The sequence below is a fragment of the Podarcis tiliguerta genome (genome assembly GCF_965153285.1).
Source record: "Podarcis tiliguerta genome assembly, chromosome: 5".
NCBI classification, from domain to species: Eukaryota; Metazoa; Chordata; class Lepidosauria; order Squamata; family Lacertidae; genus Podarcis; species Podarcis tiliguerta.
Window position 1 is genome coordinate 89,735,426 of NC_139538.1, and position 27,040 is coordinate 89,762,465.

The window sequence follows — 27,040 nt, forward strand, 5'->3', positions numbered from 1 at the left end:
TGTTTTACAGAAAATTGCCTCTTTGAACAATGACCCTGCCCTAGCTTCTACAAGCTATCTGCCTGCAGCACCCAGTGTCGTTCCATCTTCCTCTTATGTTCCAAGTTCTGACACCACGCAGCCCGGTAAGTGACACAATTTTCCATTATGGCACTTCTGAATATGTTCATTACTGATATGTTCCACATTGTAAAAACGACGACACTCAAAAAGGCTATGGCAAGTACTTTCATCAGAATAGGTTTATTTAATGTTTTAAAACAATGCGCAGAGTGCAAGTCAAATGAGGACACATCACCTGCAACAAGCTTTGAATCTGTTCTGCATTCAAACAGCCAAAAATACCTGAATTCAAGGAAGATGTGTAGGGCTTCGGTTTCTATAATAAGCCCAAAGATAATAACAATATTGCCTAGAGCTGAGGTGGGAAACATTTTTGGCTCAGTAAGCTCAATCCTTATCTCTACACACACACACACACACTGGCAGGTGGAAGGAACAACTCACCTGCCAATCATCCAACAACAGTTGATTGGCACCTGTCAGAGTCAGTTCCCAACCAGCTGGTTGCCTGGTGCTCCAGAAGCCCTGCGCAAAGGCATTGCAAGCCGCTGGGAAGCCCTGTGCATAGGGTTGCAGGTGGTTCTCAGCCATGCCTGCTAAGCCACTTCGAGGGAGGCCCCACCACCTGACCCACATATATGACATCAGGTGTAGGGCAGATGGGCATGGCTTGCTAGAAGCATCCTCCCTGGGCCAAATGGGGAGGCCTGGTGTGCCGGATTAGGCCTGCAAACTGGAGATTCCCTAGTCTGTACTAAAGTTACAATGCAAATGTATGAAGCAGTATCAAACTTGTTGTGAATAATACTTACTGAGACCTTGAATCTTTTCTGGGCCTGGTCTGTGTGCTATCATGTAGAGACCTTGCTTGGCCAGTGATGGATGGAGGAAGTTTCATCTTCCTTTAGATTAGTTACCGTATTTTTCGTCCCATAGAACGCTCCGCCCCATAGGACGCACCTAGTTTTTTTGGGGGGAAATAAAGGAAATTTTTTCCCCCTTTATTTCCCCCGCAAAAGCAGGTCGGGGAAACCGAACCAGGTCGAGGAACAGCGGGATGGCGGCGCTGCGCCTCCCTGCTGTCCCCCGAGCTTGTGGGGCTGGCCGATGTCTGCCCGGCGCGAGGGGTGCTCTCCTTCAGGGTGCCCCGCCCGCCGGGCAGCAGGCTGCTATCCGCAGCGTGGGGAGCCCTGCGGGGAACTCCTGCAGGGCTCCCCACGCTGCGGATGTGTTTCCGAAGTGCCGGGCGCTCTGCTTTCAGGGCGCCTGACGCTTCGGGAAGCAGGCTGCTATCTGCAGCCTAGACATCCCTGCGGGACCTCCCGCAGGGCTGCCTAGGCTGCGGATGTCTTCCTGAAGCCTGGAGAGCGAGAGGGGTCAGTGCGCACTGACGCCTCTCGCTCTCCAAGCTTCAGCGAAAGCCTGCATTCGCCCCATAGGACGCACCCAGATTTCCCCTTCATTTTTGGAGGGGGAAAAGTGCGTCCTATAGGGTGAAAAATACGGTATGTCAGCTTCTGCCCTAATTGCCACATCCACTCATTTTCCGTAAAATGACAGGATTCTCTCAGTTAACACCCCAAGATGCAAAAGAGAGGCTCCTTAAAGGTTCTTGAAAAAGCACTGAGGAAATTGGTGCAGCAACAAACTCCACTTGGTCACTTTCTGCTTCTTTATTTATTACATTTCGCAGCATTTATTAGGCTGCTTGATTGTAATAAAACCTCAAAGCAGTTTCATAAAGGATTGAGTAAAAAAGAGGGATGTGGCTGTTGATATTTCAACTCCAGGCAGTTGTCTGAACTCCTGGGATAATCCCAAAGATTACCGGGTTTCGGGTGTCGCGTTTAAACCAGATCCTGCAGAAACTTCTGAAGCAAACCAGAATACAAGCATTTCGGAGGAAACAGAAACCAGATGGCATAAAGGAGGGGTGGACAACGTTTTTGTCCTCAAAATCCACATCTGGCGGTGGGGAGGCATTTGGTGGCGGTATGGCACAATGTGGCGCTGTGTGGGACACGGGTGTCGCTGTGGTCTAAACCACAGAGCCTAGGGCTTGCCGATCAGAAGGTTGGTGGTTCGATTCCCTGCGACGGGGTGAGCTCCCGTTGCTCGGTCCCTGCTCCTGCCAACCTAGCAGTTCGAAAGCACGTCAAAGTGCAAGTAGATAAATAGGTACCGCTCCGGCGGGAAGGTAAACGGCGTTTCCGTGCGCTGCTCTGGTTCGCCAGAAGCGGCTTAGTCATGCTGGCCACATGACCCGGAAGCTGTACGCCGGCTCCCTCGGCCAGTAAAGCGAGATGAGCGCCGCAACCCCAGAGTCGTCCGCGACTGGACCTAACGGTCAGGGGTCCCTTTACCTTTATGGCACAATGGGCAGGGCAATTACACACTTGCACACCCTCTCTCTCACCTCAGCGCACCCTCAGCATAGATGCCACTGGGTAGCTGCCTCAGGAGCATGGAGAGAAGGAGAAGGTTGAAACCTGCACTTCACAGTGCTCCCAACCAGACAACATCTCTGCCTCCATACTGCTTAGTCGAGGGATCTTTTCGCTGCTGCCCACTTGACGGCTGACGGGTGTTGCTGCAAAGTGACTGGGCTTGTGGGGCTCTGGAAGAGTAGCTGAGGGCTGCAGGTTGCCCAAATGTGGCTTTCCTTTTGGGTCATGCCTTCCTCCCCTGCTCGTTTCCCATGGCTGGACTGAAGCACGTAACATTAATTTTATAGGATCTTGCCTTTGTGTGGTGCTGTTTTATATATCTCTTTCTTCTTTTTACCCAGAGGAAGTGTCATGAGAACATTTTCCCCTGTATCTGGGAAGCGTGGCATCCCAAGTTCTTTTTGCCTTTGTAATATTGAGAACCTACCTTTTTGAAATTAGAGTTGTGAGTGTGTGTAGGGAGGGATGTGAGAAAAGGTTTCAGATCTGAGAGAAACAAACATCAGCTTCAAGCACCGATTGGCGAGTTCATATCTGACAGGAAGCAGGTGTGCTGTTTCTCTTTCTGGGGAAAGGCTTCAGTTGAATAATCCCAGTTTGTACCCAAATGGTGTCTTTCAAGCCCCCCCAGCACTCAGGATTTTAATTTCACGTATGGCCTGAGGAATTCTGGGTTTCTGCAAGCACCTGTGTTCCCTGTGGTGTGGAGGCGAGCAAGGAAGACAGAGAAGCAGACAAGCAAAAGCGAGGCTTTAGGTAATGAAGGCATTGCATCAGGAAGAAGGTTGAGAGACTGTCACTGCCTGTTGGAGGGGGACCTTTATCCTTTAGTGACCCTTGGGAAAGAAAGTAGGGAGGCGTTAAAATTTGTAATGAGAGTAAACCATACGAGCGCCATTTTGTTGTTGCTGATGACATCTTTTGCTGCAAACAGCTGGCTCTGTCCGGGAACCCTTGCAAGCGAAAGAAGAGCCTGCCACGCCCCCTGGCACTGCTGTCCCGACTCAGTTTAAGCAAAGGACACCCATGTATAACAGCAATGCAAACACAGCTGCCGCGACGCCTACCTCTCCTGTGACTCCTCCCGCCGCCCCTCCAGCAGTGCAGGCGCCACCGGCAGCTCCTCCTCAGCAAGCGCCGCCCAAGAAAAACCTCTCTCTAACAGTAAGCCAAGAGAGCTCTCTCACAATGTATATAGATGATTTGCTTGGATCCTTTCCGTTGCTTCTACAGAAATAGCCAGGCGTTTGCAATCTTGTTTATGACTATGAGGATCCAGGTAGTACTAAACCACAAGACCGCTAACATTCCAGGGTATGGATGCTAATAACCTTGTTGCCACATTTCAAAAAGTAAAAACCAGGATGCCCCGAAAGTTGTTGATTTTTCTTTTATATATGTAATTTTTTATTAGTTTTTTAAACATATCATTTTCAACAGTAATCAAACATACTTTTACATCTTATTCAAATTTTTGACTTCCATCAATCCTGTCTGAAAATTCTCCAATCTAATCTCTCAGTATGCATTTCTTATCTTCCCTATTACATTTCAAACTCATAACCAATATCTCCATCTTTTTCTACTTTGTAATACTTCGTATATTTCTCCTTACAAAATCTCTTGTAGTCCTACTAGTGTAATTTGTTGATTACAGTTGCTCTTCAAATAATTCATATACTTCTTCCAATCTTCTGTAAATCTCTGGTCCCGCAGGTTTCGAATCCTTCCTGTCATTTTGTTCAATTCTGCATAGTCCATTAATTTCATCAGCCATTCTTCTTTCATCGGAATTTCTTCTTGTTTCCATTTCTGGGCTAACAATACTCTTGCCACTCCCCTCCAAAAAGTAAGGGGAAATGTGTGTGCGTCCTATAGAGCGAATGCAGGCTGCGCCGCTAAGCCCAAAGGCAGAACAGGGAGACGGAGCGCGGCGGAGGGCTCTGTCTTGCTGCTCTAGCTTGGGGATGACTGCGCACAAAGCCTCTCCAGGGCAGCGGGGTGCCTTCACCCCGCTGTCCTACAGAGGCTAGCAAGGCTGTCCCCAAGCCAGAACAGCGAGACGGAGGGCTCCGTCTCGATGCTCTAGCTTGGGGATGGCTGTGCGTAAAGGAAGGCTGTTCCCAAGCCAGAACAGCGAGACGGAGGGCTCCGTCTCGCTGCTCTAGCTTGGGGATGGCTGCGATCCAAAGGCTTCAGGGATCTTTGAGGCTGGCGGTGGGGGAAAGCAGCACTTCCCCCCCCCCCCCACCAGCCCCACAAGCTCAGGTGAATGCACCTTGAACGCACCTTGTTTTAGAGGGGGAGAACAAGAATAAAAATTCCCCCCCCCTGTTCTCCCCCTCCTATGGTCCGGTGCGTCCTATGGTCCAGTGCGTCCTATAGAGCGAAAAATACGGTATATATCATTTCCCAGAAGTTCTTTACTTTTTTACATTCCCACCACGTGTGATAAAATGTTCCTTCTTTTTCTATACATTTCCAACATTTATTATTTGTCTTATACATTTTAGCTAATTTCACTGGTGTAATATACCATCTATACATCATTTTCATCATATTCTCTTTCAAAGCATTACAGGCTGTAAATTTTATCCTTTCATTCCACAACCTTTCAAGCTGTATATTATATCCAAAGTCTTTTGCCCAGTGTATCATTACTGATTTCACTTCCTCATCTTTCAAATGCCATTCCATAAAGTTGTTGATTTTTCAATTGACTTGCCTAAGATCCAGGGCAAAGCACCGCCTTTCGGAAATCCACCCCCCCCCCATGTCAATTCTGCCTTTGAAATCCTGGCAATGTCTGGGAAAATCCAAATATATGGCAGCCCTACCTTGTAGCTCTTTAAGAATGCTTTCAGGATTTGCTTTGATTACAAATAGACCTCAATACTGATGAGAACTGATGTGTGCCCTGCCTGTACAACTTATGGCCCACTAAGGAAGTTCAGGTGGCACCTTCATTATACACCTTTAGACGCCAGGCAAAAACCTTCTTCTTTAACAAGGTCTTTGAAATGTGTTGGTGGGGTTATTGGGCTGTTCTAGTTTTTATTTTTATTACGTCCTTTGTGTTTTTATGTTGTGACAACCCATCTTCCACCCGTGCCCATGAGCCAGTTTTGAGAAGTGGGTAAGACCGCTCACCTGTCAGTTACCAGATGTCATAATGGCTTCAGGTCATTGATACCTGCCCAAGGGCTTGAAGGAGAGGTTGCTGCGACAGCCCTTCAGCTGAATGGTGGCTGCAGCAAGCTCCTTTGAAGATGTGCAATCAAAGATGCTGCAACCCTGATCATGGAACTCCTTTGAAGTCTCTTTAGAGCAGGGGGCATGCTCTTAAAAAGCAGAGATTTTCCCTTCCACAGAAAGAGCTGATTGGATTCAAGGGTCTTCCCCCAGAAAAATAATAACTACATTTTGAAGTGGGGCACTTTGTACTCTCCAGAGGAAGCAGCTTGGATTCATAGAGCACTGAGGGGAGCAGCTAGAATCCAGGTTGACTCCTCCAGGCCCCCTTGGTTACACCAGGGAGTTCAGCTGATTTTCGGTGCTCTCGGTGAGCCCTGTTCTGCTCTTTAAACCCCAACAATTGGCTGATGGTTGGGGCTTCCGTGTATCTCCCAGAGGGCTTTGCATTCATTTACCTTTCTATTTGGGTACTTGGCCAAAAAAACCCCAGAAAGATACCCAAGTGATGGGCTGCTCTGTACCTCTATCTTGGAACATAGTTGTAGATTTAAGACACACACACAGAGAATATCAGCTGCAAGAATATGAAGAGCTCTGGCCAATGTACCGCTCTTGACTATATGAAAATTAGATTAGAATGAAAGCTCTGAGGTTCTATCGAGGGGCGCTGATGCTTTTTCTGTTCCAGGACAAGATAGGGGATTTGCCAATTGAGAAACAATGAGGCTGGATGCTTATTTTCTGTTCTCCCGATCATTTCCTCTCCTGAAATAAAATCTTCCTGACTCTTCCTTGCAGAAGGAACAAATGTATGCAGCACAAGAAATGTTCAAGACAGCAAACAAGGTCACGAGGCCAGAGAAGGCTCTCATCCTTGGGTTCATGGCAGGATCCAGAGGCATGTATTCCGAACTGTATTTCTTTGCCTTGAATATCAAAGCCAGGTGCCTGGATATTGTGGCTGTCAGGATCAGGGATAACTGGCAAGGCATCTTACGCAGAGGCCCGGGATGCAAAAGGCTGCTTAATGATCCCAGAGGCATTGCAGTGACCTTCCTCTTGGGGTGGAGTAGGGGATCTGTGTGCATTGAGATACAGAGCTATCCTTGAATGTCATAGGTGCAATTATTTCTGAATATCAGCACACACTTTTCACAGGAGGGAAAATAAGTATATGAGGGTGCTGCTGGTGTGTACCAGAGCAGATCTTGTTTTTTGCATTGCTCCTGGCCTGAACCGTTTTCCGTTTGCTAAGCTCCCGCCTGTGACGTGTGTCTCTTGTTGCTTCCACAGAAAACCCTTGTCAAGAACAGGGCGACATAATTCAGATCAAACTGAGCGAACACACGGAACTGCTGCCAAAGGCTGACGGCACAGGAAGCACCACGATGCTGGTGGACACGGTTTTTGAAATGAACTACGCCACTGGCCAGTGGACCAGACTGAAGAAATACAAACCAATAACTAACGTTTCTTAAACAATTCAGTAATAAAGTATAGACCAAACAGACCATAGAATAAGCCAGCATTGTACATAGTGTGTTGACTAGGCAGAACAACATTCCCGTTTAGGCCTCATTGTACTCGCGGCGATCAGTTCCGGAAGCAGGAAGAAAAAGAGCAAAACGGCAATGCTTGTCTTTATTATTCTTGTCTAAGAGTCCCGGGTGTGTGTGCGTGTGCGTGTGCAGCGACTGCAGCAGATTGAAGAGCTGAGATGCTTCTACCTTTTGCAGAAAGATTTATGTTCAAATGTCTTGAGAGGAATTGCCTTCCAGTTGAGACCATTCTTTGCAGCAGCGAGGCCTAGCTTGACTCTAGGTTCTGCGTTTAAAATGGGCACGGCTGCATTTCTCTTCTTTGGCTTAGGACGTGTTGGATAACCCCCCCCCCCCAATAGTGATTGTGAAAACATGAAGGGTAACGCTGTTTGTTTGCTTGTGTAAAGCCCAACAGCACAGTCGATTCATAGGACTGCGTAATGGCAGATACATCAACTTACACGCATCTGTCCTGTAAACGGGCTACCTTTTTTTTACATGTATACATTTTAAAAAATGTAAAGTAGCACTAAAGACCAAAAGGTTAAGGGGTTTGTTTTGGTCTGGATGGCACCTAATTTCTTCTGTGTGGAAATGCAGGACTCTTGATTTGCCCTCTTTAAAGGTTCAGCTAAGCTTCAAGGTCACTTAACTAAGTTCTGAAAAATTGAAGCACGTTGTTTTTATGTTGGAACCAGCCCTTCTTCCCTCCCGCTTTTTTTTTTGCCCAGCTGGTACCTTTTGAATCTACCAAAGACTGGCCTTTGAAACAGTGTCTGTGAATGTCATGGCATGAAGTTACTTTGGAACAGCACGCCTGTGTCCATGTTGGAATGTGTTAAATACGAGTCATATTGGCAATTTGCTGGCTCGCCCCTGATTTTTCCAGGGTTAATTTAGCTACCGTTGCTGAAGATGGATTTATCAAGGAATGGCATCCTTCGGAATTTTAACCCCCATCCACACGGACGTTACCTGCAGCTTCGCGAGACCGGAGAGCACCTTTTAGCAGCAGTCCTGTTGCAAAAGACTCTTCTCAGAGAGAGAAATGGAGGAGACTGCTTTCGGAGCAGTGTCCTAACTGCTGTGCTTTCGGAACTTGATCATTTCAACAGTTTATGCTTGGACGATAATAGAGAAGGAATCTTACAACACAAGAAATGGTGGGTACAGTTTTTTTAAGAATTAATAAAGCTGATGTCGAAGAGAGGCACAGATCAGTCCCAATGCAAGATACAAGAGAGCTTTGTGTCAGCCCGGGCTTTAAATTGGAGCAAACTAGATGCTAACATTTAAGCCAGGCTTATATTGGCATTTATCAAACTGCACCTGATCAGAGAATCCACTTAAGAGAATCTAAAGCTAGGAAAAGAGACAAGGTCTTATTTTACATTATATCCTGATGTAACCAAGCTGTGTCTCAGTGGTCTTTGGTTTGACGTTACTTGCCCCGAACTTGGAGGTGGGAATGAGTATTGACAACAGAATAAACCTTTGTTCTGGGAGAAAAAAAATTGCTCCTCAGCCAAACGATTATTAGGGATCAGTAGCAAATGTCAGGTTTCAGAAAGGTCAGATATTTATTTAATTTTGTAAACAGCTAAAGCTAGACTACGAAGTAATACGGATTAAAAACAGGATGGTGGGTTTTTTGGGGGCCATTTGTTTTGGTTTCACAGAAAAAACCCAAAACATAACTATCAGTTTGGCTAGCCTTTAATTCAGAATCTTTTATAGATTTTATATTTTTGAAATTAGAAGCTACAAAAAGGTTAGTATGTTGAGCATTTTAAAATGGCAGCTGGCAAGATGTAAGAGACCTGAGCTCTATTTTAGTTCTCTCACATCTAAATTTCAGCTATGATAGGAAGGCCAAGTGTTTAGGACATAAGATTTTTTTTTAAAGTTTAGCAGCTATCACAAAAACGATGTGATTGTTTTTAAAATGTTAATTATTTTGACATGTTTATCTTGTTCCTTTTTTTTTGGTCAGTTTTGAGTATGGCATGAATGTTAATGGCAAATTATTCAGATGGAAATGTTGTTTAAAACATAAGCTACAAGTTGCAGGTTTAATCTTGTAAAGATTAAAATGATATAAACCAATGGATCAAAAGTTCTGCATGCCACGATAATTAAACACTGAGCATGTGATCAGACAGTTCTAGAAGTGAGGATAAAGAAAGCATTTGAATGTCTGAGAATATTTTGGAAATAACAGTACAGATGTTTGAAATACAGATGTGCTTGCCAGGGCAGACAATGAATAACAGTAACCAAAGCACACACTAGTTTCAACACGATCGCATATTGTATTAGCCACAGTATGCCACACATCTTGGCAAACGGAAATTTGCATTCCCTTTTTTGATGTTTAGTTCATTTAGTGGGTACAAAAATGCTTACTGGGGGGGGGGGGTCTGCTGATGTTTAAATTTGCAGGAAGGAAGCTAGAACTGAACCTACGGATGGTAAACATCACTGGTTGAGGTGCTTAAGAGGCAATATGCTCTGTAAAGAGATTTTTTGCATGAAACCTCCCATCTTTTGTAACCTGTTGACATGCGTAGCCAAAGCTGAACAGCTTGTTTCGTGGTAGGAAGAAGCCAAGACATGTTACAATTTGAAGGCAGGGGTGTCTCCAGAGGGTCTCGAGAACATGCTTTTTACATGTGATAACCATTCCCACTTCTTTTTTGCCACCCATCATTAACGTGGGAGGACTTCTTGCCGGTTTCAAAATAATATATGAACCCTCTCATTAGGGAGAGAAATTGCTAAGTCTCTTCAAAGGGGGAGATCGACAACAGGCGAATACAATCTAAAATGTGCGACCCAGTTGTGATGCAACGAAGATCACCGCTGCCAGACATAGCAAGACAAAGAGGCCACTCCTTTCATCACTGGCAAGATCGTTCTGCTCATCCATCCTGGATCTTCAGTCTGAGTGATGAAAGAAGCCAGACGCGAACGGCTGTCACAAAATTTCAGTTTCTTTTTGCCCGGTTATCAAGAACAATTGAAGGCCACCGGTTCCATTGACAAAGCTTTAATGCAGACCTTAACCCTAAAAGGTTAACTGCACTTTGCAAAATTCAGCTTTGGCTCTTGCCTTTGGTAACCACACAACTCTTTCCCCCACGGATCATGTTGAAGTGACACTTGCCAAACTTATCGAAGGTACTTTGATACTGTAGCTTGGAATTGCATTTTCACAGCAAAATCTGACATCGGAGAAATGTATTAAGACCAGGCAAAAGTTTTAAGTCGGAGCCCTCTGGGAAACTGGTACCTTTATAACAAGCAATGTTTTGTAAAATGTTGCATGTTTTCTAATCTATTTTGTGTTTGTACAGATGTAAATTCAAAACCTCATGTCCTTGGGTACATATTTTCAGCATAATATAGTATGTATAATAAAGTTCAGATTTTTCTAATAATCTTTCCTTCTTGTAGCATGATAATGTGCAGCTATTCTTTCTAATTTGTTTCTATTGGGTTCTTTGTGTTACACTGCTCCCTGTACCTGTTTGCTTTGTTGTCTCCACTTTCAATTTGTAGCCTTTTTCACGGTTTACATTTGTTGAGACATTTTTGTCATAGATATCTTACAATTGGGGGAAGGGGAGGGGGAGATGGGGGTATTGTTCTTTTGTTCTATTGCCTATTCTTTAGAGGGGGGGTGTTGTCAGCATCACGGGGTGGGTCCTTTGTGTATTTTTTATTGATATTGTGAGAAGTTGGGGTTCCCGAGCTTGGTTGGTTGTGTTTAGTCGATTGCGCTGTGTCTTATTTGTGTGAGGGTTGTTGGGTCAGGTTAGCCATATTGATTTTTATGCTGTTGTGGGGGGGGGGGTCATTGTCCTGCATGTGTAATAAAGGGGACCCTCACTGGGGTGAGGGACGCGGGTGGCGCTGTGGGTTAAACCACAGACCCTAGGACTTGCCAATCAGAAGGTCGGCAGTTCAAATCCTGAGATGGGGTGAGCTCCCGTTGCTCAGTCCCTGCTCCTGCCAACCTAGCAGTTCGAAAGCACACAGTACAAGTAGATAAATAGGTACCACTCCAGCGGGAAGGTAAACGGTGTTTCCGCGCGCTGCTCTGGTTCGCCAGAAGTGGCTTAGTCATGCTGGTCACATGACCCGGAAGCTGTACGCCGGCTCCCTCGGCCAATAAAGCGAGATGAGCGTCGCAACCCCAGAGTCAGCCATGACTGGACCTAATGGTCAGGGGTCCCTTTCCCTTTACCACTGGGGTGAAGGCATCCTCTGTAGCTTGTCCCCGTGCTAGTTTGAGTTTGTTGGTTAACTTTTCTAGTACAGTGGTACCTCAGGTTACATATGCTTCAGGTTACAGACTCCTCTAACCCAGAAATAGTACCTCGGGTTAAGAACTTTGCTTCAGGATAAGAACAGAAATTGCGTGGTGGCGGTAGCAGGAGGCCCCATTAGCTAAAGTGGTGCTTCTGGTTAAGAACAGTTTCAGGTTAAGAACGGACCTCCAGAACGAATTAAGTTCTTAACCCGAGGTACCACTGTACAGCGGTTTCTCATACGTTTTGGTACCAGTGTTCACTCCCGATAGGTCCTTCCAGCGTCTAGTTATGATATTTCTAGCTGCCAAGAGTGACTTACGAGTTCCTTGTACTGTACATGTGTTGTTGTCCTGGAAGATATTTAATCGGGTAAGTTCTGGAGTGGCTTCTATTGTCTGTTTTGTTATTTTGGAAATTTCCTGCAGCACCAATATCCAGAAGGATTGGATTTGGGGCCATTCCCACATGTGGAGTTATGTTATGTGCCTATTGCGTTTCAATCTCTCCAGCATTTAGATGAAGTTTCTGGGTGTATCTGTGCCAGCTTCCATGGTGTTATGTATCATCTATACCGTATTTTTTGCTCAATAACACTTGCTTTTTCCCTCCTAAAAAGTAAGGGGAAATGTGTATGCGTCTTATGGAGCGAATGCAGGCTGCACAGCTATCCCAGAAGCCAGAACAGCAAGAGGGATTGCTGCTTTCACTGCACAGCGATCCCTCATGCTGTTCTGGCTTCTGAGATTCAGAATATTTTTTTTCTTGTTTTCCTCCTCCAAAAACTTTTCTTGTGGTCTGGTGCGTCTTATAGAACGAAAAATACGGTATATAAGTTTTAGGGTGAGTTCTTTTGGCCGAGATGGATTTGAATGGTGATTTAGACCCTAGTCTCTAGACCACAAAGGGACGCGGGTGGCGCTGTGGGTAAAACCTCAGTGCCTAGGACTTGCTGATCGTATGGTTGGCGGTTCGAATCCCCGCGGCGGGGTGAGCTCCCGTTGCTCGGTCCCAGCTCCTGCCCACCTAGCAGTTCGAAAGCACCCCTAAGTGCAAGTAGATAGATAGGTACCGCTTTATAGCGGGAAGGTAAACGGAGTTTCCGTGTGCTGCGCTGGTGCTGGCTCGCCAGAGCAGCTTCGTCACGCTGGCCACGTGACCAGGAAGTGTCTTCGGATGGCGCCGGCTCACGGCCTATAAAGCGAGACGAGCACGTAACCCTAGAGTCGGACACGACTGGCCCGTACGGACAGGGGTACCTTTACCTTTAGACCACTGGGTATGGTTTAAACCAACTCCTATGTTCTGCTCCCATTGGTTTTTAATTGTGGCCTGTAGTGTATTGGAGTAGTATTTTCTTAAAATTCTTAACAGCAGTTATTCTTAACATTTAATTAGGTTTTACACAGATGACATGTGCAAAGTATCTAATGGTTCTCTTTTTCAACTTGGTCTGTTTTGAGTCAATGGTACACAGTATTGCTACTGCTCATATTCATGTTAGCGGTGGTTCCATCTTGTTTAATTGGCACTTGCCATATTTTTTGCTCTACAAGACTCACTTTTCCCCTCCTAAAAAGTAAGGGGAAATGTGTGTGCGTCTTATGGAGCGAATGCAGGCTGCGCAGCTATCCCAGAAGCCAGAACAGCAAGAGGGATTGCTGCTTTCACTGCGCAGCGATCCCTCTTGTTGTTCTGGCTTCTGAGATTCAGAATATTTTTTTTCTTGTTTTCCTCCTCCAAAAACCAGGTGCGTCTTGTGGTCTGGTGCGTCTTATAGAGTGAAAAATACGGTATTTTACTCAGACCTCTCTGTGCTTGTGTTAGTAGTTGCTGCTTAACTGGTTTTCTTTTCAGCTGGTGTAACTGCATCGGAAGGAAGGCCAGCCTTTCACATGAGGTTAGTGACATCCACTTTGCATATTAGTCAGGCAAGCAGGACAAACCATTAGAGGTTCTCCTCCATTCCCTGCAGAAAATGGACCTTCACGGTATGCCCAGTGTAACATTCTGTATTTCTCAAGATCTTGGTAAAAGAATACCAAGAGATTTATTGGTTCATGACAAGACAGCTCTGGTAGCCGCAAATTCCAATTGTGCCAATTTAGGGTTATGTCAAATTGTGGCAGCTTGAAACTGGAGTACAATGCTCTGAGACAGTCAAACGTCTGGTGTTAAAATTGCCAGTAGATTCATATGGCTGACTGCTGGAAGAATCATAGAGTTTCATTAAAGAAATGGTTCCCAACGACGCTGATTTGGGAAAACTATGACACTGTTTACAAATGGCATGAACCAAGATGGGCTGTCAACTTCATTCCTTTCAGTACAAGGCTGCTCATTCCATGAACATGAAATGGCCTCACTTGTTTTAAACTTTAAAATGTCCAGTTTTTTAAAGATGGCAGACTAGATATTTTTCTCACTTTAGAATTCAACATTCAAACTGTCAAAAAGTTAATAGGAAAGGAACCCAACTGTCTGTGTAACTTTGCATCTGCTGAAGGACTGTTGGTAACAAAATTTAGAAACACTAATTAAGAAACAGAAAATAAAATCACTCATGTCACAGGGCAACTGTATAACTGCAATGCCACACTCACATAACACCCTAGATTTATTCTTTGGGTTCTTTTGAGTTTTACTCAGCCATGTTCATTAATTTCAAGAGTGTCTATTCTAAGTTAGGTCCATTAATTTCAGTCGGTCTACTTGAGTAAAACTTTTTTGAATACCACCCGCATTATTTTAGAAGCTGCTGGTTAACAACTTCTTTTTCATTATCACCTTGATACAAAAAAACCACTATTTAGCTGCTGAAGACATTCATGGCTTTTAAAAAGAAGAGTAAATGAGCATTAGTTTGGTTTTTTAAAGGCTTTTATTATGCAAATACAATCTAAAAAAAATGGGCATAGATTTTAATATCAATTTAAATGTGGACTTAGGTCACGGTATAATTTTCCTTCTTTGAAACTCAACAGGAGACAGTTCTTTCTTTCAAAGCTTTTGTTGTGGTATGCTGCCTGTTTCCATCACGTTCTTGTTCCTTGGCAGAATATTACAATAAAACAAAAATAAAATCCAAAGCAAACCAGACATCCTTCTGGACAAAGCTCAATGCATATGGTTATACTGAGCTCTGTGCCTCTAAACTGTACGACGTCCATATAGCCTCACTTAATGCAGGTTATATAGGCAGCTCTACGCACAACATTTTGCTTTAAAGGCTAATCATGTCTTTCTTAAGCACTATTTAAACGCTGGGTGGTGACTACTATTTCAAAAAGCTATGCATATACGCCTTAATTGGTTGGAAATTAACACACCTCCAACTAGGAAATTCTGGAATGAATTGGTTTTTCACTCCTAACAGTTCAAGTGTTGTCATTATTGCTGAAGAGTAAACCTGGTTTGTCCTGAAAGTGGCTGAACGTTGCAGGCCACAGTTCATGATCAGTGCAGAAGCAACAGAACATACTGCTGCAGTTGGCTCAGTGGATTAAAAATGATCTGCCCCAAACCCAATTCCTGCAGAATATATGTAAAAGACGTGTCCTTCCCTGACCCTATTCACAACTTATCTACAAGACAGCGTTGGCAGCAGGAACTGCAGTTCGTCATTATTTACATTCCTTCCTCTTCCATTTGTTTCTTTGCCTTCGTTTGCACTTCAGCGTGGCCAGTTTCCTAAGGGGTCTCTTCGCCTTCTTTTCAGCAAAATTCTCCCCAATGTGATCCGAGCAGAACAACTGTCCAGTTAAGTTAGAATCAAGCACTGTCTCGTCTTGATGGTTCTTGCAAAAAGAGTTTGGGCAGAAGTGGCAGAAGGAGACAGAAGGCTTGCCACAGACATCACAGTGGTGCCAAGGGCACTCCCATTTTCCTGCCAGCAGAAAAAGGGTACAGAGTCAATTCAGAAATAGCTGCATTAAGGGAACATTCTTGTTTCAAATAATCTCGGCAGTGCCAATTACAATTACCTTGGCTTACGAACTTAATTTGTTCCGGAGGTCCGTTCTTAACCTGATGTGCGCTTTTGCTAATGGGGCCTCCCGCTGACATGTGATTTCCATTCTCATCCTGGGGCAAAGTACTATTTCCGGGTTAGTGGAGTGTGCAACCTGAAGTGTTTGTAACCCGAAGTACTACTGCGGATTAAAAAGTTGTGGAACCAAGTTCTGAGCTTGTAAGGCAGTCACTAAAGAACCCTCCCCCCTCTCATTCATATACAGTGGTACCTCAGGTTACGTATGCTTCAGGTTACAGACTCCGCTAACCCAGAAATAGTGCTTCAGGTTAAGAACTTTGCTTCAGGATGAGAACAGAAATCGGGCTCCAGCGGCGCAGCAGCAGCGGGAGGCCCCCTTAGCTAAAGTGGTGCTTCAGGTTAAGAATAGTTTCAGGTTAAGAACGGACCTCCGGAACGAATTCAGTACTTAACCCGAGGTACCACTGTACATGTGTTAAACCAAAGCATGGGCAGATAGTATCTACTCAGACTTCCTAAAAGGTAATGGCAAAAAGATGGTTGGGCTATGATTTCTAGGAATTCACTTGATCCTGGACACACAATTTCAGTGCCATGGTGGAGCACTCCTTTGGGGGGGGGGGTAGGTATGCCAGGGGCCACAGGTCCATTTTCTCCCTCTCTTTCTGCCACCCTTTTTCTGTTTTTAATCTCCCTCACCACCCGCATGGGACGCGGGTGGCGCTGTGGGTAAAAGCCTCAGCGCCTAGGGCTTGCCGATCAAAAGGTCGGCAGTTCGAATCCCTGCAGCGGGGTGCGCTCCCGTTGCTCGGTCCCAGCGCCTGCCAACCTAGCAGTTCGAAAGCACCCCCGGGGGCAAGTAGATAAATAGGGACCGCTTACTAGCGGGAAGGTAAACGGCGTTTCCGTGTGCGGCTCTGGCTCGCCAGAGCAGCGATGTCACGCTGGCCACGTGACCCGGAAGTGTCTCTGGACAGCGCTGGCCCCCAGCCTCTTGAGTGAGATGGGCGCACAACCCTAGAGTCTGTCAAGACTGGCCCGTACGGGCAGGGGTACCTTTACCTTTTTACCACCCGCATGAAATTTGGGTCACCTATGCAAGCCATGTATCAACAGGGCATGAGCCCTGGACTCCCATGCTCTCCCCGCTTCATCTTCCTGGAAGAAGGACTTCAGCACCACCCTGTTCCCCTTGTTGTCAGCTTGTTTGCATTACCCAGGTCAGAGTTCATGGCTGGCTCACAAACTCTGGCCAGCTTCCATACAAGCAACTCCAAACGACATGTTACGAAGGTGTCTTGTTCAAACCAACCAGAGTTTGCGATAAAAGTCCAGACTAGGGTGGGTAGTGGTTGAAGAAGCCAGTTTTAAAAGAAGGTGAAAGTAAACGCTGCTTAAGGTTCCCCTTGTCCTTTTCAAAAGCAAGACAAGGGGGAGCAGGCCATAAAGTCATGCCTTCACTTTTACTCACCAAAAGGGCGTTTCACCAAATCAAGGCATGAGAGATGATAAGCCTTGGTACAAGATTTTCGGTCGCATAATACAAGTTGGCCTCCATCACCACAACGGAAGCAGTAATCCTCAGATTTTTTCCTCGCTTCGTTCTTTGTTTTGCGTCTCCTTGCTCTTCTTTTGGTTTTCTTGCCTTTCTCCTCCGAAGCATTAGAGGATGAATTCTTTTAAAAAAAAGAAGCAGCAGCAAACAGTTCATTGCAGAGTTACAGCTTCCCAAGAGAAATTGCAGAAATCAATACTCGCAAGCCTCAAACACCTGCCTGCAAAAATCTGGAGCAAAAAGGAAACCCCAGAAGGAGGGAGTAGGTTGCTGGACTCAAACCAGAGCCGCTAAACACTGGACCGCTCTAGCAGTTCAGCCACTTTTCTCAAATATTTTATATTTCTGAGCAGCGTTTGACAAACTAGATGAGGAAGAAGTGACTTAGCAGAAGTATATAAAATAATGCATGGAGGAAGTGGCCACAGTGAAGTTTTTCTCTTGTCTCTTGCAACACTTGAACTCACGGACCTCTGGCAAAGCTACCGTATTTTTTGCCCTATAGGACGCACCTAGATTTGGGGGGGGGGGAGATATAAAGGGGGGGAAATTATTCCCCCTCCCCCAGAGCCATGCCGAAGCTGCGTGCAGCTTTGGCCTCGCTCTGGGAGCTTGCGGGGCTGGAGGAGGGGGAAGCCCTCCGCCAGCCTTCTAACCAAGTTGGGGGACAGCGGGAAAGGCGCGCTGTGCCTCTCCCGCTGTCCCCCGAGATTGCGGGGCTGGCGACGGGGATGAGCGGGCTTCTCCCCCCCCGCCAGCCTTCTAACCAAGTTGGGGGACAGCGGGAAAGGCACGCTGCGCCTCCCGCTGTCCCCCGAGTTTGTGGGGCTGGCGGTGGGGCTCTCCTGAAGCCTGGAGAGCGAGAGGGGTCGGTGCGCACTGGCCCCTCTCGCTCTTCAGGCTTCAGCAAAAGCCTGCATTCGCCCCATAGGATGCACACACATTTCCCCTTCATTTTTGGAGGGGGAAAAGTGCGTCCTATAGGGCGAAAAATATTGGAAGACTGGCATGTGCTCTCGTGGGAGCCAGTGATGGCCACCAACTTGGATGGCTTCAAAAGAGGATTAGACAAATTCATGGAGGAAAGGGCTACTAGCAGCTACCAGCCATGATGCTTCTGTTCCAGATCCACGTTGGAGGTAGTATGCTTTTGAATGGCAGCTGTTGGGCATCTCAGGTGGGCAGGGGGCTCCTGTCCAGCTTCTAGGCTTTCCAATAAGCGTTTAGGTGGGCTACTGGTCCAGTCCAGCAGGCTCATATTATTTTCTTGAACTGGAGGCTAAATACAGATAGGGTCCTGCGACTGAGGTGGGCAAATGTGGCAACGTGATCAGCGCAGGGCATTCTGAATTTTGCGGGAAATGTGGCAGCTTGCCTTTGGCCGTGAATAGGCTGGAATGAATTTACAAGACCAGACCTTCAAGGTAACTGCTAAATCTGATGGCATATAAAGTGCTCAGCCCAGGATGGGGACTCTCAGGCCCAGGGGCCCAAATGCAGGCCACTCTGTGCTGAGTTTCATGCTCTCTGCAGCCCAGTCCCCCCTGAGCCCTGCTCTGCGACCTCCTTAAGTGTCTTTGCCCAGCCAGACAGGCTACGTTCTTGAACTGTTTGGGAATACATTTTGCTTGCCTGCCCCCTTTTAATAATAATAATAATAATAATAATAATAATAATAATAATAATAATTATTATTATTATTATTTATTATTTATACCCCGCCCATCTGGCTGGGCAAAGACACAATATATTATTTATACCCCGCCCATCTGGCTGGGTCTCCCCAGCCACCCTGGGCGGCTTCCAACAAAGTATTAAAATACAGTGGTCTGTTAAACATTAAAAACTTCCCTAAACAGGGCTGCCTTCAGATGTCTTCTAAAAGTCTGGTGGTAGCTCTTCTCTTTGACATCTGGTGGGAGGGCGTTCCACAGGGCGGGTGCCACTACCAAGAAGGCCCTGTGCCTGGTTGCCTGTAACTTGGCTTCTTGCAGCGAGGGAACCGCCAGAAGGCCTTCGGCACTGGACCTCTGTGTCCGGGCAGAACGATGGGGGTGGAGACGCTCCTTTTGCCCTGCCCACCACTGGCATGTGACAGAGTGTCCATGAGGGGGGCTGAAGATTCCCCACCTTCTCTAAGCAGCTTGGACTTAGAAAATGCAACTGCCACCTATCATAAGCTCACTCATGGAAGGAGAGCTGAGTGGATAAAAATCAATGATTTTTATTTTTTTAAAAAAATGGAGTTAAATCGGGTTTTAAAAATGCTTTTGGAGGAAAAGTATTTCTAAAGATAAGTTTTCTATTTAAGTTACATTATAGTCCAGAGGCTATTCATCAGGAAATAAGGATTTGTTTTCAGTTTTGCATGTGTGCTAAAACTCAGTCTTAAGTTTTTTGTTTAAAAAAACCCCCCACAAAAAAAGTTTAACCACATCAGTTAACAAACACGGATACATATGCTACAACATTATTGCTTTAGTTAAATAAATTGTTTAAATTGCTATGAAGGAAATGATTATTTTTCTCCTTCCAATGAAGTACCGCAAAAAGTTGTCCAAATATAAACAGTTAACTTATTAAACCTCACAATAGTTTCAGAATTATCTGTCTATGTATTTCTAATCGTATAACCAAATCAGCAATTTTTGATATAACTGTAAAAACTACTCTGAAAATGTATTCTTCCAAAAATGAAACCTTCCTCTGGTTGTAAATATTAAGAATGAGTCTTTCTGTAAAAAAAATTTTAAAATTTAAACCAAGTCTTATTAACTAGTGATTTAAATCAAATCCACCCTGAGAGAGAGTCATTGCAGACTGCAGCTTCCAGGAGAAGCATTTGGGTGGAGTCCCTTCGACGTTGTATGGCTATGTTTGCCCAAACTATCTGCTGTCTAGTACGTACCAATCATGTCGACTGCTCTAAATGTCGCCTGTACGCAATGTCACCAGATGTAAATTCTGTCTGAAAAGCTCCAAGACTTGCCAATTCCAGATGCTGTGATTGACACATTATAACTGGACCTCCCTGACCCACAGTAAACCGTCCTAATTTGGTGGCGCATCTTCGATTACCCATTTTCGTGGGTGGGACTTCTTGCTGTTTCACACCAAGTGTAAACCTTTAACAGACAGAACAGCCTGTCTTGGGATTCTCATTGCCTTTAGAGAGGTCAAATCTTTGTTGTGACAAATAAACGATAAAAGGCTTAACAGCCTGCTTTGCTTTGGGTTTTGCCTGGTTGGCCTCTCTTTTATTTTCACTGACCAGGGAACCTAGCTTCTTAAGAAGAACTCGGGTAAGGAGTGTTGGCCGTAACTGAGCACCAATTTCCACATATCATATATGTCACCCTAAGAACTTGGGGTGGGTGAAATAGAAACTAAGTGAAAACATGAATGCATTGTATTCTTTATTCACTCTGCATGTTGTAAACTGCCCTGTGATCTTCGTATGAAGGGCAGCGTATATACCGTATTTTTTGCTCTATAAGACTTACTTTTCCCCTCCTAATAAGTAAGGGGAAATGTGTGTGCGTCTTATGGAGCGAATGCAGGCTGCACAGCTATACCAGAAGCCAGAACAGCAAGAGGGATCGCTGCTTTCGCTGCGCAGCGATCCCTCTTGCTGTTCTGGCTTCTGAGATTCAGAATATTTTTTTCCCTTGTTTTCCTCCTCCAAAAACTAGGTGCGTCTTATAGAGCGAAAAATACGGTATTTAACAACAACAAAACAAAATAATAACAAATAATACATACCTTTGGTCTGTCTCCAAGAAAGCCACTACAATTTGGAGCACCGCATTTACACACTGTTTTTTCATTGCCCAGACAGTCAAGATTGTAATTAAAAGTCAATTCTGTCCCTGAGTAAGAAAAAACAAAATAGATTTTTCACTGCAACGTCACACCTTTTCCACTGGAAACCCCCCTCCCATGGCAATATAGGAGCAACTACAGTATAAGAGACGGAAAGGGGAACGGAAGATAAACAAAAGCAAGAACAACCATGCGATGGTTATTAGGATTTTAACATTGTATTTCAACCTATTCTTTCTTCTCTTGCCTGTTTCTCCTGTTCGTGACATTTTCAAGTTTCACATCCTTACATTTTAGGAAAGTTGTGATCGTACAGCTAAAAAGATCTTAGTTTTTCATCTCGCTTTCTGGGAAACACTGACTGATTTCAAAGGAAATATTTTGTATGCTGTAGAAGTTCTATTCAGAGAGAGAGGGGAGATCAAAAGGCATGCAAGTGATTTACGTCGGTTCCAAAGCAAAGCTTGATCTGCTGTGGGAAGAAGGATCCCCTGTGCACTTCTGGTGACCGAGGCAGGTCCACCACACATGCGGAACTGGTCCCGGCACTGGAGTAAATTAAGAAGCCTGTGAACACTACAGAGTACACTTTTTACACAAGGCTCTGAGCTGCGGAAAACGATTCTGCCGTCCTAACGTTCGTATGTACCTGCCGGGATACTACACACAGCAAACAGTCCTACACGAGTGTCGCCATGTACCGTCCATTTCAGAGTCTCACAATTTGGTTGGCAGCTGTGGTTCATAAACCGGGAATAATTTCCTTTGGGTCCGGCGTCAATTATGCGGTCCTAAAAGTCGGGAATAGAACCAGACGGGATTTGGTTTAACGGCAAAGCAAGCGTTGCTCCGGCAGAGCTAATCATACATGTCGAGTTGAACTTGTAGCTCTACACGCCAACACAATGCTAAAATAGGCCGGCAAACTCCCGACGTATCCCTAGTTGTAACTGCACTACATTTGCTGAATCTTCCCAGATTATAAAAAGAGACAGAAACAGCACCACTGGAAGCATCTTTCAAAAGAAGTCTTGATTTGTGTATCTTTCACATAACTAAAATCGGCGTAAAAGGTAAAGGGTAAAGGGACCCCTGAGCATTAGGTCCAGTCGTGGCCAACTCTGGGATTACGGTGCTCATCTCGCTTTATTGGCTGAGGGAGCCGGCGTACAGCTTCCAGGTCATGTGGCCAGCATGACTAAGCTGCTTCTGGCGAACCAGAGCAGCGCATGGAAACGCCGTTTACCTTCCCGCCAGAGTGGTAACTATTTATCTACTTGCACTTTGAGGTGCTTTCGAACTGCTAGGTTGGCAGGAGCAGGGACTGAGCAACGGGAGCTCACCCCGTCACGGGGATTCGAACCACCGACCTTCTGATCGGCAAGTTCTAGGCTCTGTGGTTTAACCCACAGCGCCACCCACGTCCCTAAAATTGGCATAGCTTTACTCAATATTAGATTCTTAAAAGATAAATGTAAAAACAGTATACTAATAGTTTTTGAATCCTGTAAACTACAACGTTCAAAATGATACAGAGCAGGAGATGAAAATGCAGCTTTGCTTGGGGATGGAGGGTCTGGAGAATTTGGCAGGAAGAATTATAATGATAGTGTGTGTTAGTTCCCATGTATTAAAGGAAATACTAGAATATCGGGGATATTAGGAGATCTACTCTGTAGACATTTAAAGTCTCCTTTGCTAGGTGGCTCAGATGCTGCTTTGCTGTAGTCCATGGGTAGGCAAACTAAGGCCCGGGGGCTGGATCTGGCCCAATCACCTTCTCAATCCGGCCCACGGACGGTCCAGGAATAGGCGTGTTTTTACATGAGTAGAATGTGTGCTTTTGTTTAAAATGCATCTCTGGGTTATTTGTGGGGCATAGGAATTTGTTCACCCGCACCCCTCAAAGAGTCCGGCCCCCCACAAGGTCTGAGGGACAGTGGACCGGCCCCCTGCTGAAAGTTTGCTGACCCCTGCTGTAGCCTAAGAGGCAGGCACCCCTACAAAACAGCTTGACACCCTCATGTAAGCCGCTACTTCAGCGGTGCTCTGGACAAGGGAGCCTGAAGCAACTGGCTGCAATAGACACACTCATATCATTTGGGCTGGGAGTCACATAACAGCAGGTTCTGCTCAGGTGACGACCAAAGTATTCGTATTAGTACAGTGGTACCTCGGGTTACTGACTCCGCTAACCTGGAAGTAGTACCTCAGGTTAAGAATTTGACCTCAGGATGAGAAGAGAAATTATGCGGCAGCGGGAGGCCCCATTAGCTAAAGTGGTACGTCAGGTTAAGAACAGTTTCAGGTTAAGAACGGACCTCGGGAACGAATTAAGTTTGTAACCAGAGGCACCACTGTAGTATACTGCCTTGCATCCATAGATCTCAGGGCAGTTAACAACATAAAATTCCACGGGAGTTCCCCGAACTTCAGAGCATGGGATAACACCCAAAAGTCATATGATTTGGCATTGGTATTTGGCTTTTTAAAACTCTATTATAATTTGGAATGTTTTAATGTGGTTTTTATTGGAGTGTAAAAATGGAAATTCAGTATTTTTTAAAAAAACATAAAATTGCAATACTAAAAAAACACAAAATACATAAGGAAAATAAGGAAAAAATCCCCCTTGAGAATAGCTTGTATACAAGAGCAGCACCAATTCCACAACAAACTCCTGTTTCACAAGCACCCCGAGGCAGCTTTTGACAAATGGCCAAGCTGGCACTGATCACAATGGTTTACGGTAGTTGTGTTTTTTCTTTTATCTAGGTCAACCATGAGATTCAAATCATTTTAAAATACTATACCTTATCAATAGTAAGCATATAAAAGTGGGTGATATCGTTTTCCTGAGCAAACTTGATTCTTGCCATGCATTCCTCTTCATCAATTAACTCACCAACGTACTCATTCACAAACTCACCCTGAGGAATAGATAATTTTATTTATTACAGTCATACCTCGGGTTGAATACGCTTCGAGTTGAGCGCGTTCGAGTTGTGCTCCGTGGCAACCCGTAAGTAAGGGAGCGTGTTACTTCCGGGTTTTGCCGCTTGCGCAGACGCTCAAAATGACGTCACACGCATAAGTGACGAAAAGTGCTCTGTGTGTGCGCAGACGTGCCGTCGCTAGTTATGTTAGCTTCTAGATGCGAACGGGGCTCCAGAACGGATGCCGTTCGTATCTAGAGGTACCACTGTATTTATTAACAGCATGCCATCCAATAATACATAACGTATCAAAATAAGAATCGTACAAAACCAAAATGTAAAGTACAGCATAAAACTTAACAGAAAAAAACAAAATCATGTATGGTCTTTTTGAAGAAGGGAGATTAAAAAATAAATAAATCTAATGAGTCTTATCCATACCTTGTCTATTCCATCTCATCTCCCTTTTTATCCCCCATTCTCTTTCCTTACCCCATTTTTGCTCCCATATATTTCATTTTATTGATTTATAAAAAATACAAGATACAAACACAATACATAAGAAAAAAACAAGAACAAACCAAACCAATTTACTCCCCTGCCCCAAACACATTAAAAACCAGTCGCAGGCCTGGTTGAAGAGGAATGTTTTCACCAGGCTCCTAAAGGTGTTTAATGGCACCAGATGAACCTCCCTGGAGAGAGCATTCCATAAACGGAGTTACCACAGAAAAAGCCCATTTTGAGGCCTATGGCAACCACTGATGCTCTTAGATAATCTTTTCTAGACCTCGTGTCCCCTAGATGTTCTGTATCACAACTCAAGTCAACCCATGGATGATGGAGTACAAGATATCTGAGGGACACTAGTTTGGGAAGGTGGCCCTAGAGGAAGCAAAATAGAGAACCCAACGCTACGTGTACAGGGAAGAATTCTTCTTGTTCCAAAGCGAAGCATCACAAGATGCTCCCATGAATGGACCCAGCTCATTGAACACCTACCTTTTTAATGTCTCTCTTTGCAACCAAGCCCCATCCTTTGCCATCAGTCTTGATGATCTTCGTTTCAGGATACTGGCGCTTGGTAAAACACTGGTTTTGGCAGCGCTCTCCGGCCGGACATACTTGTGGGTGGCATTCATACATTAGCATCCGATTTAGACACTCTGAATCTAAACCACAGGGGTTCTCATCAGAGGGTTTGCAATTGCATTTGGGAATCTCAGAAATGTCAGCAGTGTAAATCTGAACTTTTCCAAAAGGCTTATTTACCTGAATAACATATTAAAAAACAACAATGAAGCAGTTATTGGCTATTATTTCTCAAAAAGGCAATCTATATTCCAACTCGTTTAATCTCTAAAATTTAACACACACGCCCCAACTAATCTAATCTCGGAAGCGGCAGTCAATTCCATTTCAGGCAATCATCAATCAAGATGGCGCTCTGAAATATGACTTTACCTGATTTTTGGGGTGACAGGACTAAGGTGTTTAAATTTCAAACTTGGCAGGAGTGTTCCTGAGGTGGGAGAAGCACTTTTTAGTGGTGTTGGGGTGCTGACTACCAGTTCAAATTAACCTGTAGGTCTGAAATGTGACTTTGCCTGATTCAAACGGTGCCAGCCCAGATGTATCTGAAGATATCATAGCCCCCTTTTGGCGGTACACTGCCAAATCTGGCATAATGAACCCAACCTGCACCAATTTGGCCAGCTCTGACGATACCGTCTCCCAGTTTGGCTTGACAGTTCCAACACACACCAATTCAATGCCTGTGAAAATATTGTCCCTTGGCTCAGCACAAGGATCCTTGAGGGAGAACCAGCAGTCTTTATGCTTGGTGCCATTTTGAATCAAGATGGCCGACTGAAACATGACTTTGGCGTGGCTTCGCTTTAAGTGTCCAAACTGTGCTGATTTGTATGCCGCTGAAGATATTTCCAACCCAGTTTGACGTGACTTTGTCAAATTTGGTGTGACAGTTACAACTAGAACCAGCGTGGATGCTTCTGAAGTTAATGTCACCCAACTCAGGACAATGGTTCCTGAGGGGCAGGCAGCCATCCTTGCCTACATTTGGATGCCAGATAGCATGTTGAATCAAGATGGATCAAATAAACCATAATTAAGCATTAGCATCCCTCAGACACAAACTGATTCAAGGCAAGGTGAGGCCTTGTCCCAGGTGAGGGACAGATTAAGAGCCCTCAGTTGGGTCTGTAAACAACCCTAAAACTCACAGATTAACTAGTCATATAAAAATCACATCCATTCCTCAAGAACAATATTGTTTTGGGTAAGGATTTGGTTTGTTCCACCTCCGTTCAAATATGGATTTTAATTACCAACAGGTTTATATATTCTTCTCTAATATTCCAATGAAATTAAAACCCTCGATTTATCTATGAACTTGTTGTCATCCCAAACTAGACGGGTAAGGGAACCGAAGAACTGCCTTTTATTTCTTCAGCCTTATGACTGATGCAAGGCTCTTCAAAGTGCCATATTCAGGTCAACTGTGAACAACAAGGGCTTGAAAAATGTTTCCCAGGCGAACATCCATTGGTCCCAGTTCAAAAGGTCTTGGGACACAGCAATAGGCTGCATGTTAGGATCCTGCCCTAAAGAACAGGTGAACTAAGCTTCCGGGGCGGATCAAATGAACAGCACCTGCCCTTAAGCACCTTACCTTGATGTGTTTGTAAGGGGGAGGTTTGCGCTCATTTTCCTGCGTTTCTTTGGCTTCCCGTTGGAACTTTATCTCCCGGAAGCGGGCTTCAGCTTCTTGCAAAGCTTTAAAAATAAACTATTTGCATGAATTGTAGGAACAAATATTTTATCCACATGAACATACCCTACCCTCTAACGTATAATGCGCAGGCAGAGATTATGAACACGCCCACTCACAGGATTTGAGGGAAGTGTTTGGATACTTGTACCTCAATTGTTTGATCCAGCAGCACTTCATATTATCTTTGGGGTTGACATCAATGTTAAATGCCAGGTTTCAAATTAAAGAAGCTCCACTATGAGGACTTTTAGGAAGTGGAAAATCAATGCCCAAGACTCTTTTATGTAATATATTTATGTATTTGCCCATTATCCCACCACACCTTCAAGAGTTCCTACAGCAATTAACAATGCAACCTAAAAACATACAACGTAATAGTAAAA

The 27,040-nt window shown here is 44.9% G+C and overlaps 2 protein-coding genes and 1 long non-coding RNA gene across 6 annotated transcripts in view; 1 reads left to right on the forward strand and 2 right to left on the reverse strand.

Moving 5' to 3' along the window:
* The window catches only part of NELFA (negative elongation factor complex member A), a 28,625-nt gene extending 17,939 nt beyond the window's left edge, over positions 1 to 10,686 (forward strand). Inside the window, exons 8-11 of the mRNA XM_083440828.1 lie at positions 11 to 125; positions 3,445 to 3,674; positions 6,504 to 6,603; positions 6,999 to 10,686. Coding sequence (XP_083296954.1) covers positions 11 to 125; positions 3,445 to 3,674; positions 6,504 to 6,603; positions 6,999 to 7,183 — 630 coding nt within the window. The 3' untranslated portion in view covers positions 7,184 to 10,686. The remainder of the gene's footprint in view (positions 1 to 10; positions 126 to 3,444; positions 3,675 to 6,503; positions 6,604 to 6,998) is intronic.
* A 1,701-nt stretch (positions 10,687 to 12,387) lies between these two features.
* On the reverse strand, positions 12,388 to 13,918 carry LOC310677776. The gene is made up of 3 exons (XR_014511438.1): positions 13,352 to 13,918; positions 12,825 to 13,090; positions 12,388 to 12,451 (listed from the first exon to the last, which is right to left on the reverse strand). It is a non-coding gene; the product is annotated as an uncharacterized lncRNA (long non-coding RNA).
* A 503-nt stretch (positions 13,919 to 14,421) lies between these two features.
* The window catches only part of NSD2 (nuclear receptor binding SET domain protein 2), a 74,453-nt gene continuing 61,834 nt past the window's right edge, over positions 14,422 to 27,040 (reverse strand). For 3 of the 4 annotated variants that reach the window (XM_083440709.1, XM_083440708.1, XM_083440710.1), the window contains 7 exons: positions 26,556 to 26,659; positions 24,866 to 25,135; positions 23,741 to 23,857; positions 21,577 to 21,718; positions 20,868 to 20,974; positions 17,022 to 17,226; positions 14,422 to 15,445 (listed from right to left, as the gene is read on the reverse strand). In XM_083440709.1, the coding sequence (XP_083296835.1) occupies positions 15,183 to 15,445; positions 17,022 to 17,226; positions 20,868 to 20,974; positions 21,577 to 21,718; positions 23,741 to 23,857; positions 24,866 to 25,135; positions 26,556 to 26,659 (1,208 nt within the window). In that variant the 3' untranslated portion in view covers positions 14,422 to 15,182. Of the gene's footprint in view, positions 15,446 to 17,021; positions 17,227 to 20,867; positions 20,975 to 21,372; positions 21,719 to 23,740; positions 23,858 to 24,865; positions 25,136 to 26,555; positions 26,660 to 27,040 lie in introns of those variants that run through there. The other variant, XR_014511352.1, reaches the window with a different exon arrangement.